At 42.1% G+C, this 13,332-nt stretch overlaps 1 protein-coding gene across 3 annotated transcripts in view; it reads left to right on the forward strand.

Annotated features, from left to right (window-relative positions):
* Nucleotides 1-13,332, forward strand: part of MTMR3 (myotubularin related protein 3) — a 56,594-nt gene that overhangs the window by 14,528 nt on the left and 28,734 nt on the right. For all 3 annotated transcript variants that reach the window (XM_068989514.1, XM_068989516.1, XM_068989517.1), the window contains exons 4-5: nt 4,702-4,784; nt 6,747-6,913. In XM_068989514.1, the coding sequence (XP_068845615.1) occupies nt 4,702-4,784; nt 6,747-6,913 (250 nt within the window). The remainder of the gene's footprint in view (nt 1-4,701; nt 4,785-6,746; nt 6,914-13,332) is intronic.

Consider the following 13,332-nt stretch of genomic DNA (forward strand, 5'->3'; position numbering starts at 1 on the left):
TTTTGTACATGAGGACAGTTTGTGGAGTGGGGGTAAAGCCCCATAGTCCCATGAGCGGATGGAATTGTGACTTTCAAAAAATGTAAACTGAAGTTCAACCAGAAGTAAGGACCACGCTAGTACTTAAAAGGACATTAAAACTCCATTTCTAGACTGGTCTGTTAATGCTTCTTAGGAACAAGCTGGAAGTATACCTGGAAACACCTCCCTTAGCATTTCCCACATTTTTTACATTGCTAACTGTTGTACATTGAAAATCTTCGTTACTCTCCAAGCATCAGAAGTAGGTTATTGTTAATGATGCCCTTTGGCCTTAGCATTCATAAATCAGAGGAGGCTTCTGAAAACCCATGTTGGAAGAGTACGTTGTAAATACCAGTGTGAGCAATAAAGAATTTGAGTCTTTAACCTGTGACCATTTTCTTCTGACTGGTTTTTAAATCGTTAGAACCCAGATCATTCATGGTGTGTTATATAGATTTTAGGCTAAGACTCATTACATTATTTTTACTCTGTTATTGCCATTTTTACTTGCCATGTGTATGCAAGGTTAATACTTCCTCAGTCAGTCTCTAAAAAGGGCATTTGTTATTAAAAAGTATACATTATCCCCCTTTTAAATTCTGGTGCTTAGTAATTCACACATATACAGACCCAGAATGAACTATGGTAAATACAGTAGGAAATAACATAAAATTCCCTCTGGAATGAGTACTGCGACTCTTATACTTATGCATGTCTATTATGTTCTTTAACTGCCGCTGTCCTGCTCTTTTGGATTGATGCTCTGATGAGTTTTGGTGTATGTAAGGTAACTTTTGACCTTTAGAGGAATTGATTAACAGCACTGGAGTGTGTTTGATGTATTTTAAGCATGAGTTTGGTGGGGTTTATAAGGAGAAAAGCACTGTAATGGGAGGGAGAATTGCCTGGCAAGAAGGCGGCAGTGAAGAAAGGAGCAAAATGAGGACGCGTTGGCGCAAAGCACCGAGCCGTTGGGTTAGGGAGGACATGACTGTGACTTCAGATTTCTTAGAATTGCCTCTAAAGAATCTTGGTTGGTTTACATTCTGTTTTCCGCTTAAGATCCCTGGTGAAGAGGCTGCTTATAGTGAAAGAAAAACTGAAGTAGTGCTCACACAGAAGGGAAGGGCGTCCGAGAGGAAGAACGGAGCACCATGTATGTTGTTGGCAGGGCCCTGAGCCGGAAGACAGCCATGGATTCTGGTCCTGACTCTGCCACCAGCTTTAGTGGAGTGTCTTAACCTCACCGAGCTGTAAAATGGCCTGCCTCATGAACCTGTATCTCTTTGCTGTTGGGTCTGTCTAGTGACAGAAATGGTAGGGATCCTCCTCATATGTGATGAAAGCTGAGAAACCTGAATCAGTGGTCTTGCCTTTAAAGAAGTAGAGAAGCTTATTTTATATTTTGGTTGGCTGTATGAAGAGGAAAAGCTAGCTAGCTCCACCTTTTTCAAAGGGAAGGCAATCTCGAGGGTGGGGTGAGTGCATTGAAGAGTAACATTGAAATGAAAGGGGAAGAAAAAAGGGAGCTGTTCATTTGATACAAAAGCAAGTGTTTCTCTTTTATGTCCTTGTTCTTGCTGCATATTAAACTTACTTGCATGTGATAATCTGCACGATTATTAAAATCTGTTTTCTCTATCTATGACTTGAATACACATGGTTGTTGTGATTTGGTAGGATCGGTATACTAGCAACCAGTATTTTTATCCTTCTTTAAGTTTGCAGTTTTAAAGTACATGAAACATTGCACATTGGGAGCATGTGGGCAGCGACTGCTCTGCGTGCTCTGGGGTGTTGCGTTTTTGTATCTTAGAAGTCTGAACCTAGGCTCTTGGGCTCTAGTCCAAATAGGAGGGATGTAAAACTTTTATTTTTTGTAGCAAAATAGCACAGGCTGGTCCATTCCCTCCAGCATCTGGTAATAATGTTAGTAGGTTTTCAGGTTTTCAGGTTTTCTAGCTATAAGGTAGGGTGTTGGCGGGGACATGGAGCAAGTGATTGCTGTGAGAGCCTGTGGATTTGTAAAGCTCACTCTCACTCCACCCCAGGCTCTTCCCATTCCCTCTGCCTGGGCCTTCCTAAGCTGGGACCACCAGAAAGCAAAGGCTGGTGGCATGTGGGAAGGTTAGAGGATTGTCCAAGGAAGTTGGTAAGCAGGCAGAATCTTGGTTGATAAAATTTTTAAAAATTGAAATTAGAACTCAGGCCTCTGAACTGCCGGTCTGACACCTCTTTTCCTTTTTGTTTTTGGGGGAGTATTGGGGGAGAACGGGGACTGTAGGTTTAAAAAACATAAAACCTAACATGAGTGTCGCAGGATACACAGAGGACTGGCCTGAGGGAAGGTCAGTGTCCCCTTCTGATCTCTCAATCTCCTGTTCCGCCTTCACAGTTCATCCCTACTGCGGTGGTGGTGTTGTTCCTTCTTAGAGGTACAGGTCTTGAAGGAATTTTTAACTGCATCAGCTCTGGTTTCTCATAGTACCTTGGGGTAGAGGACCTAAAAACAGAGGGCCAGAGGTCCTTTTTCTTTCTCTGAACACAGGCAGGAATTCTTGGTCTTTCTCTTACTTCTGGTCCTATTATAAAGGAATTTTGTAGATAAATCTAGAAGGCTCTACTCTGAAGTAGAACTCTCAGCCATAACCTGAGTAACAGTATTTTGTTTTCTTCTCTTTTTGAATCCCTGCCCCGGTTTCTTTTTGTTTGTCCGACGTGTCCATCATACAGACTTCTTTCCACATCCTTGTTCTGAGAGTTCCCAGCTGACTTTGGTGACCACACAGTGTGGCAGGGTTTGCCCGAAGCCTGTTTCTGAAACGGGCTCGGCTAGCAGCGCTCTCTTGTTTCTTTCTGTGCTGGAGGAGACTGCCTCCTCCTCATGTAAAACACGAAATGCTGGAATGCTCCTTGCAGCTCCCAGAGCCACATTTTGATTGGGCTTGATAACAGCGTAAAAAGATCCTTTTTCAACGAGTGAGAGCATCCACTACAGTTTTTACCAGGTTCTCTTTAAAAGTTTTGGGAATTGGAAGTTTCTGAGGTCAGGGGGTTGAGTCAGGAAAAGTTGAGGGACAGAAGGAGGGTTCTAACACCAGCTTGAGGATTTTTCACCCTCTTCAGATGCTTTCCCTCCTGTCTGCCTCCCTTCTCTGATCCCCCTCCACTGTCATGCTGATCTTGTTTCAGTATCAGATGACCAGATTGGCAGAGAGAGAACCATCCCAGTTTACTCATACCTTGAGCCCTACTTGGCAAACAGGGCTCCTCAGCTTGTCTTTTGAAACACATTAAACCTAGCCGATTAGGCCACTGTTGAGAGGGTAACAGGCAGGAAGGCCAAGGGTCTCTAAATGGAGGAAATAGCCTGCAAGTGTCAGACATTTTTATCTCCCTTAAGCGGCATGAAGAAACAAACTAGCGATATTTTTTTTCCTTCTCTATACAAATTTAAAAAGAGGTTTCTCTTAAAATTCTGTGTTGCCATAATGACACCTGGTTTCACTTAAAGTTAACCATTTCCTTTTTCTTATAAAAATGTTTATCTTAAGCTATGCTAATGTACTATACATTTACCCCAAACTCTGTCTTCAAGTCGGTTCCGCCTTTTGGGCTCAGAACCTACTTGATAAACCAGTATGTTATACTCTGATATCGTTCCTCTAATCTATATAAACGACACTATTTATGTAATGCTCTGCCCTTCTTCAAAATTCAAATTAATCCTTTTATGGCCCAAGATAAACCATTTAGAACCAAGATTATACCAAAATACATCTTATGGGTGACGGGCCTGGTGACATTCTAAGTTTTGAGACATTCCTTCCTTTCATTAACAGACTGCTGGCGACTATATAACATCCAGCTAAAGACTAGCAGGGAGATACTCTTCCTGCCCCCTTCTGATGCCTATGTCAAAAGCTTTCTTTATCTCCTTTATATTTTAATAAAACTTTATTACACAAAAGCTCTGAGTGATCAAGCCTCGTCTCTGGCCCCAGATTAAATTCTCCTCCGGGGGCCAAAAATCCCGGCGTCATAATTCAACAACAACCTTTCACTGTGAGAGCTGTCCCTCCTCTTCTGCTGAGCAGAGCGCCTGCCCAGCAGCTCCGTCTGCTGTCTTGGGCTTTCTGTGCTACCGCAGGCAGTTCAGACCTCCAGTCTTTTTCACGTTGCTGCTTTGCTGACACAAAGGCCCAGGCCCACCTTGTCATTGGGATAGGCGACAAGTATAGTCCCACTAGTATCTTGATCTGCAGCTCTTTTTTGTCAACAGGACAGGATTAACTGTTGTGGTTCCCTTCAGCTTCTGTGTCACTGCAAATCCCAGCTAGCTCTAGCATCATAAAGTGGTGCTTTGAGAGAGGAGAGTGTAGGTTTGCTGCCGGAGAGATGACACGTTTCTGTGTTTCCTTGTCCTTCTAGATGCGGTGCCTCCTCTTCGTTTGTTGTCCTTGTGCTGTGACGTGACTTGAGGGCATTGACTAGAGGCTGAGGAAGGGAAGCCCGAGTCACCCAGTAAATCACTTGAGTGCTGTTGAGTCACAGGAGTATGCAGTTCTGTGCTGCTTTCTCCTGTAGAGCTTTCTAATCACTCTTGCTGGACACTTTGCAGAAGTGCAGGGGCAATGCCTTTTTGACTAAGGGAACTTCATCTTTTTTTAATTGCAGATTCCATTGCAGCTTATAGAAAGTGTTGAATGCCGAGATATATTTCAGCTTCATTTGACTTGCAAAGACTGCAAAGTTATCAGGTATGTGACATGTTTATGCTGTTGTTTAGTGTGGAAAATACTTTTTAAAGGGTGGATTCATGATTTGATAACAAAAACTGCTTTTGAGGGTCAGCCTAATAAGGAACATTTTTCTGAGTAGTTAGTCCCTGAAATATTTTGTCTTCAGGCTACTTTGTTACTGGAAAGATATGTTTTCTCTTTTATTTGGCTATAACTGTAAATTTGCAAAATAAGTACAAAGATAAAAATCATAAAGAGCACTAGTACTGTTAACACTTTGCCCCATTTGTGTTATTTTGTATGTGTGTGAGAAATTCTTGTTCTGAACAATTTGAAAGTAAGGTATGTAATCATGGCTCTTTGCCCCAAAATACTGTAGTGTGCTTTCTTAAGAACAGGGGTATTTTGTTACATAACCACAATATCATTATCAGCTTCAGTTTTACACTCGTACTGATTTTATCCAGTCTGCTACATATGTTCTAATTCTGTCAGTTGACCAAATAATGCCCTTTATAGCATTGCCCCTACCTCATTCAGAGCAAGATTCAGTCAAGGGCACATACTGTATTTAGTTGCCATGATTCTGTAGCTTTCTTCAATCTGGAATGTTTTCCATCACCTTTCTTTATCTTTTTGACATTAGCACTTTGAAGAAAACAATCTTTTATTATAATAGAATGCTTCTTTTCTGTCCAGTGTTTCCTCAGGAATAAATTGAGGTTGTACATTTTCAGCTGTAATACTGTACACGTGAGGTTGTGTCCTCTTCAGGCTATTGTATTACAGCTGGAGGCAAGCAGTGCCCACCTGTTCCTTACTAGTGATGTAGTTTTGATCGTTCTTTCAAGGAATCACCCATTTTCTGTATAATTTCTGTATTTTCTCCGTTGCAACTGATAGCAGTCTGGGAGGCACTTTAAGGCTCTACAGATGTCCTGCTGCTCGTCAAATTTCTTCAGTGTTGGCTTCATCGTTATAATGGTTGAAAAGGGATGACTGAAATGCATTTTAAATTTAGTAGCTCTCCCAGTTTTTAGCTCCCCCAGTTTGTTTTATTTTTATGACCTATTCTAGAGTGCCAGTAAACATTGTGTGGGCATGTTGATAAGTCACACTAGTTGGAATGAGAGAGAGGTTTAAGTGACCTCCTTGTTTGTTTGTTTTTTTCCAATTTTTATTGGAGTATAGTTGATTCCTCCTTGGTTTTAAGGTAAATATTTAAGTTGCTTTTTAGCCATTGAGATTTGGCTTGCTTTTGATAGATACTGGTTATAACTTACAGTTTAAAAAGCTTGTGTATTAATTACTCAATTTTAAATACTGCATTTGAAAAGATTAAGTATTTTTTATAGTTTTAATTATTTTAAATTATTTTAATCTCCTAGTTATATATATGCACTGAAATTGCACTTGATAATAGAATTGTTTTGGTCTCTACATGGTCACAGCTGAGAGTTTCAGTGTAATGTATCTGATTTTCAATCGGAAGTTGCTGATTTATTTTAATTGCTAAGTAGATTACTTTTGAAATTATTCCCTAATTGGCTAAAAGTAATACTGTGAACTGTTTCTGAGTTTGGCGTGATATGTCGTAACAAAACAAAAACGGAACATATTTCTTGAGACGGACAACCATAAAGCTTTGGTGGGAGGAGTGGAATGAAACCCCATTCCTGGAAGAGGGACTGCTATTTTACTTCAATAATTTTCACTAATCAGTCTCAGAAGAGATTTTATTCGTCTTAAAAAAGTTTTTCCACATGTCTAGCTTTCTTGACATTTTGCATCATTGACTAAAATTTGTTGAATGTGTTTTTTCAAATTATAAATCATAAACATTAGACCACCTCTATACTAATGATTTTTAACTGTAATTATCGTTTCACTGTGAGTAGGCACTCTTGAGATGGTGGCTTCCCTTAGGTTTCATTGTCAGCTGTCTTCTGATGACATTTGTGCTTGTTTGGCTTTACAAAGGTGTCAGTTCTCAACCTTTGAGCAGTGTCAAGAGTGGCTTAAGAGACTGAACAGTGCAATCCGACCACCTGCTAAAATAGAAGACCTCTTCTCGTTTGCATACCATGCTTGGTGCATGGAGGTCTACGCCAGTGAAAAAGAGCAACACGGAGACCTGTGCAGGCCAGGTAGGCCTTTCTAAATGTGCAAATGGTGGCTTTACTGAATTACTGCTTGAGACACCCTTACAGGAAATGAGACTCCTAAAATTGATGTATTTATTAATCAGTGTACTTTTCACAGTGCACCTAGCATGTGCTCATCATTTTTCTAAGCTCATTATAAGGTGTTTTCTACTTTTCACGGGTAAGAATTGACATCCCAATTTACTGAGACTAAAAATACTGAGGGTATGGGTGTTATGGAAACCCGCTGGAAGGGAGCCATGAGTGTTGTTTGTGAAGACTTCATGTTAGAAGTGGCATTTGAGTAGGCTTTGAAGATTGGAAAACTGTTACTGATAATAGAATGGGGAAAAGGATTTTAGAACAAGTAGCATTAACAAAGGTAGAGGTGTGAGGTAAGGCCACAGAATAATGGATTACAAAGTGACCTTTTGCTGTCTTTGAATTTTCAAGTCCTAGATAACATTTTCTAGGTAATCTAGGAGTCTGGGTTCCAGATTTCCTGACTCCTTATGAAATCTTTGTCATACTCACCATGTTTCTCTCTCAAAAATGGCTCTGACCAAGTTCATGTCATTTCTCTGTGTAATTTTCTATAAATTGTGTTGCCATAAATAGAAGTTTGCTGATCTACCACTGAGTCTTAAAAGATATGTTCAGCTTGAAAACAATGACTTGAATTGCTAAGCTATGAAATGATGCGAGCTTCCTTCTAATACAGTTTATTTTAGAGATTTTTTTTCCTTTAAACCTCAATTTTCAATCCTGAACCTTCAATCTTAACACTCCTGCTCTGGGTTGTGTTAAACATGGGAGGCTAATCTAACAAGGCTTGTATCCTTTTGTTTCCTGGCTCATTTACTGGTCAAAGCTTTTGGTTCATATGTTTAATTAAATCATAGCAAATAGATATGTTTAAAGGTTCTTTACACTTTTGTTTGACCCTCATGACCTTGTCAAACGGTCAGAGTAGCCTGGTGTTTCTGTTTTGGGAGCCAGAGAAACGAAGACTCAGAGGCAAAGCCTGGTGCACAGTCCCACTCAGTGAAACTATGAGCCATGCCTTGTAGGGCCACCCAAGACGAATGGGTCATGGTGGAGAGTTCTGACAAAACGTGGTCTGCGGAGAAGGGAATGGCAAACCACTTTGGGATTCTTGCCTTGAGAGCCCCATGAACAGTATGAAAAAGGAAAAAGATGTGATACTGAAAGATGAACTCCCTGGGTTGGTAGGTGCCTGATAATGCTCCTGGAGAAGAGTGGAGAACTAGTTCCAGAAAGAATGAAGAGGCTGAGCCAAACTGAAAACAACGCCTAATTGTGGATGTGGCTGGTGATGGAAGTAAAGTCTGATGCTATGAAGAACTGTATTACATAGGAACCTGGAATGTCACGTCCATGAATCAAGATAAATTGGAAGTGGTCAAACAGGAGATGGCAATAGTGAACTTCGACGTTTCAGGATTCAGTGAACTAAAATGGACTGGAATGGGTGAATTTAATTCAGATGACCGTTATATGTACTACTGTGGACAAGAATCCCTTAGAAGAAATGGAGCAATCCTCATAGTCAACAAAGAGAGTCTGAAATGCAGTACTTGGGTGCAATCTCAAAATGACAGAATCTCTGTTTCCAAGGCAAACCATTGAATATCACAGTAATCCAAGTCTGTGCCCCAGCCACTAATGCCAAAGAAGCTAAAGGTGAATGGTTCTGTGAAGACCTAAAAGACCTTCTACAACTAACACCAAAAAGAGATGTCCTTTTCATCATAGGGGACTGAAATGCAAAAGTAGGAAGTCAGGAGCTACCTGGAGTAACAGGCAAGTTTGGCCTTGAGGTACAAAATGAAGCAGGTAAAAGGCTAACAGTTTTGCCAAGAGAACGCACTGGTCATAGCAAACACCCTCTTCCAACAACACAAGAGACTGTGCATGGCCATCGCCAGATGGGCACCACCAAAAGCAGATGGATTCTATTCTTTGCAGCCAAAGATGGAGAAGCCCTATACAGTCAGCAAAAACAAGACCAGAGCTGACTACGGCTCAGACCATGAATCCTCATTGCCAAATTCAGACTGAAATTAGAGAAAGTAGGGAAAACCAGTAGACCATTCAGGTATGACCTAAATCAAATCCCCTATGATTACACAGTGGAAGTGAGAAATAGATTCAGGGATTAGATGTGATAGACAGAATGCCTGAAGAACTGTGGACAGAGGTTCCTAACATTGTATAGGAGGCCAGGATCAAAACCATCCCCAAGAAACAGAAATGCAAACAGGCAAAATGGCTGTCTGGGGAGGTCTTACAAATCGCTGAGAAAAGAAGAGAAGCAAGAGGCAAAGAAGAAAAGGAAAGATAGATCCATCTGAATGTAGAGTTTGAAGGAGTCGCAAGGAGAAAGATAAGAAAGCCTTCTTAAGTGATCAGTGCAAAGAAATAGGGGAAAACAATAGAATGGGAAAGACCAGAGATCTCTTCAAGAAAATTAGAGATACCAAGGAAACATTTCATGCAAAGATGGGCTCAGTAAAGGACAGAAACAGTATGGACCTAACAGAACCAAAGGATATTAAGAAGAGGTGGCAAGAATACACAGAAGAACTATACAAAAAAGATCTTCATGACCCAGATAATCACGATGGTGAGACCAAGCACTTAGAGCTGGACATCCTGGCATGCAAGGTCAAGGGGCCCTTAGGAAGCATCACTACAAACAAAGCCTAGTGGAGGTGATGGAATTGCAGTTGAGCTATTTCAAATCCTGAAAGATGATGCTGTGAAGGTGCTGCACTTATTTGAGCAAATTTGGAAAACTCAGCAGTGGCCACAGGAGTGGAAAAGGTCAGTTTTCATTCCAATCCCAAAGAACGGCAATGCCAAAGAATGCCCAAACTACTGCACAACAGTACTCATCTCACACGCTAGCAAAGTAATGCTCAAAATTCTCCAGGCTAGGCTTCAACAGTACATGAACCGAGAACTTGCAGATGTTTAAGCTAGATTTAGAAAAGGCAGAGGAACCAGAGATCAAATTGCCAACCAACATCTGTTTGATCATAGAAAAAGCAAGAGAATTCCAGAAAAAATCTTCATTGACTATGATAAAGCCTTTGACTGTGTGGATCACAGCAAACAGTGGAAAATTCTTCAAGAGAATACCAGACCACCATGCCTGCCTGAGAAATCTGTATGCAGGTCAAGAAGCAACAGTTAGAACCAGACATAGAGAAACGGACTGGTTCAAAATTGAGAAAGGAGTACGTCAAGGCTGTATATTGTCACCCTGCTTATTTAACTTATGTGCAGAGTACATCATGTGAAACGTGGGGCTGGATGAAGCACAAGCTGGAATCAAGATTACCGGGAGAAACATCATAACCCTAGATATGCAGATGACACCACCCTTATGGCAGAAAGCAAAGAAGAACTAGAGAGCCTCTTGATGAAAGTAAAAGAGGAGAGTGAAAAAGCTGGCTCAACATTCAAAAAACGAAGATCATGTCATCCAGTCTCATTACTTCGTGGCAAATAGATGGGAAAACAGTGACAGACTTGATTTTCTTGGGCTCCAAAATCACTGCAGATGGTGACTGCAGCCATGAAATTAAAAGATGCTTGCTCCTTGGAAGAAAAGCTATGACCAACCTCGACAGCATATTAAAAAGCAGAGACATCACTTTACTGACAGAAGTCCGTATAGCCAAAGCTATGGTCTTTCCAGTAGTCAAGTATGGATGTGAGAGTTGGACCATGAAGAAAGCTGAGCACTGCAGAATTGATGCTTTTGAACTGTGGTGTTGGAGAAGACTCTTGAGATTCCTTTGGACTGCAAGGAGACAAACCAGTCAGTCCAAAAGGAAATCAGTTCTGCATATTCATTGGAAGGACTCAAGCTGAAGCTCCAATACTTCGGCCACCTGACGCTAAGAACTGACTTATTGGAGATGACCTTGATGCTGGAAAGATTGAAAAGGCTGGAGAAGAGGACGACAGAGAAAGAGATGGCTGGATGGCATCACTGACTTGATGGATATGACTTTGAGTAAGCTCTGGGAGTTGGTGATGGATAGGGAGGCCTGGCCTGCTGCAGTCCATGGGGTCACAAAGAGTTGGACACGACTGAGCAGCTGAACTGAACCGCAGGGCATTGACAGAGCCAGAACTTGAAAGCAGTTCTTAGTTATTGGGAATTGATTGTATGATGTGCCGTGGATATGAGGTGAAAAACAGGCAGCTGCCCTTGGGGAGCCTCAGGGAAAGCCTTAGGAATCTCGGCTTCCCACACGCCTGGTCAGCCAGGGGAACGAACCCACAGTGGTTCCCACAAGTCACTGACAACAAGCCTTGGAAGGTGATGAGAATGTGCCTAAGCTCTCTCTCATTTCACTCCCTTATCCGTTCCATCTTTCTTTTCCCTTCTTTATATGCCATTGGTTTTTTTTTGTTTATGGGTCTTTTCCTTTTTTTTTTTTTTTTGGAGTTTTTAAAGTAATTTTACATCCAATCAAATTTGTGAATTTTACATGTATATTTGCTAAGTTTTTAGCCATTACGTCTTTTTTTTTTTTTTGAGTTGTTTTTATTTGGCCACACCACATGACATATGGGATCTTAATTCCCTGTGAAAGTCGCTCAGTCATGTCTGACTCTTTGCGACCCCATGGACTATACAGTCCATGGACTGAATTCTCCAGGCCAGAGTACTGGAATGGGTAGCCTTTCCCTTCTCCAGGGGATCTTCCCAACCCAGGAATCGAACTCAGGTCTCCCTCATTGCCCTGACCAGGGATCAGATCTGTGCTTCCTGCAGTAGATGCACGGAATCTTAACCACTGGACAGCCAGAGAAGTCCCCGTTACATCTTTTCCTTTTTTTTAATGCAGATGTCTCAGACTGTATTCTTTGGCTGTGGTGGGTTTTCATGGTTGTGCATGGGCTTTCTCTAGTTGTGGCGAGCAGGGGCTGCTCTTCATTTCAGTGCACGGGCTTCTCACCGCGGTGGCCTCTTTCGCTGTGGAACACGGGCGCGAGGCAGGTGGGCTTTGGAAGGGGTGGCCCGCGGGCTGTAGAGCAGAGCCTTGGGCCGAGTTGCTCCGTGGCATGTGAGGTCTTCCCAGACCAGGGAAGACCAGGGAGTCTCTGGGCAAGGCGGGGTCTTTTTCTTTTAATACTTATTTATTTTTGGTTGTACAGGGTGTTTGCTGCTGTGTAGGCTTTCCTCTAGTGGTGGCCAGCGGGGGCCGCTCTCTGTCGCAGCGTGCAGGCCTCTCATTGCCATGGCTTCCCTTGTTGTGGAGCATGGGCTTCAAGAATTGCAGCACCTGGACACAATAGTCGCGGCTCCCGGGGCCTGGCGCACAGGCTCATTAACTGTGGTGCTGCGGGTTCAGTTGCTGCATGGCATGTGGCATCTTCCCGAATCAGGGATCGAACTTGTGTCTGCTGCATTGGCAGGTGGATTCTTTAAGCACTGAGTCACCAGGGAAGCCCCCCAGTATGTCTTAGGTATTAGATTGTTTAATCTCTGCTGTTTCCTTGGATAATGAAGTTATCGGGGTGTACCTTGTTGTATTGTGTTAAGAAGTGATTGTGTGTACCTTGTATTATGTTATATAAGAACTTTGATTTGTTTAAGGCTCCTAATTCCAAAAGGCATTCCCTAGTTTTGGGCTTTAGTGTTTAGTTAACAGTGTTTTTAGTTTTAGTTAACAGTGTTTCGTTAACAAGGGTTGAACTTGACCTAACCTGTTTCTCGCACAGCCACAGACTGCAAATTCCTCATCGTTAGGTGATTTCTTCTTTCCTTGATGACTTAATTTCTTTAGGATTCGAGTCAGCTCTTAGAATATTCCTAAGATGTGCCAGGTCCGAACTCACTCCTGTTTGCTGACTACAGCTGGCTTTGTCCTGAGCTACGGTGGTCTTGGCTCCCAGCCCTTTCTTTCCTGAAGATTTCTGGTGTCCGTTGGCCGCCAGGACGTCCACAGTTTCCTGCTTTTTTCATGGGTTTGTGGATGGAGGCATTTGGGGGGCAAAATACTGATTTAGGGACTAGAAAACCTGAATTCAAACCTGTACTCTGCCATTTAATTTTTGAAATGGCACCGGGCAAGCCGTGTGTCCTCTTTCTACTTCCGTTTCCCATGTTCCTCAGAGTGTGGGACATTTTTCTTCTTCCTGCCCAAGCTGATCTGTATATTCTGAAAATCAGCTCTGTTTCAGCTCAGTGAATGCTTGGGTGCCTCCTGAGTGTCATGCTTATGAAAACGTCTTGGAAAGTATGAAAATATAAGATGATGCCATGTGACTGACTGGACTGACTCCAAGACCAAAGGTTGTATTTTGTTTTTACTATGCGGGTTCCACACTGAAGTCAACCTGCTGCAAGTCATATGCAATCTTGACTTGAACTTCAG

This window comes from Capricornis sumatraensis, chromosome 17 (genome assembly GCF_032405125.1).
Source record: "Capricornis sumatraensis isolate serow.1 chromosome 17, serow.2, whole genome shotgun sequence".
Classification (NCBI taxonomy): Eukaryota; Metazoa; Chordata; class Mammalia; order Artiodactyla; family Bovidae; genus Capricornis; species Capricornis sumatraensis.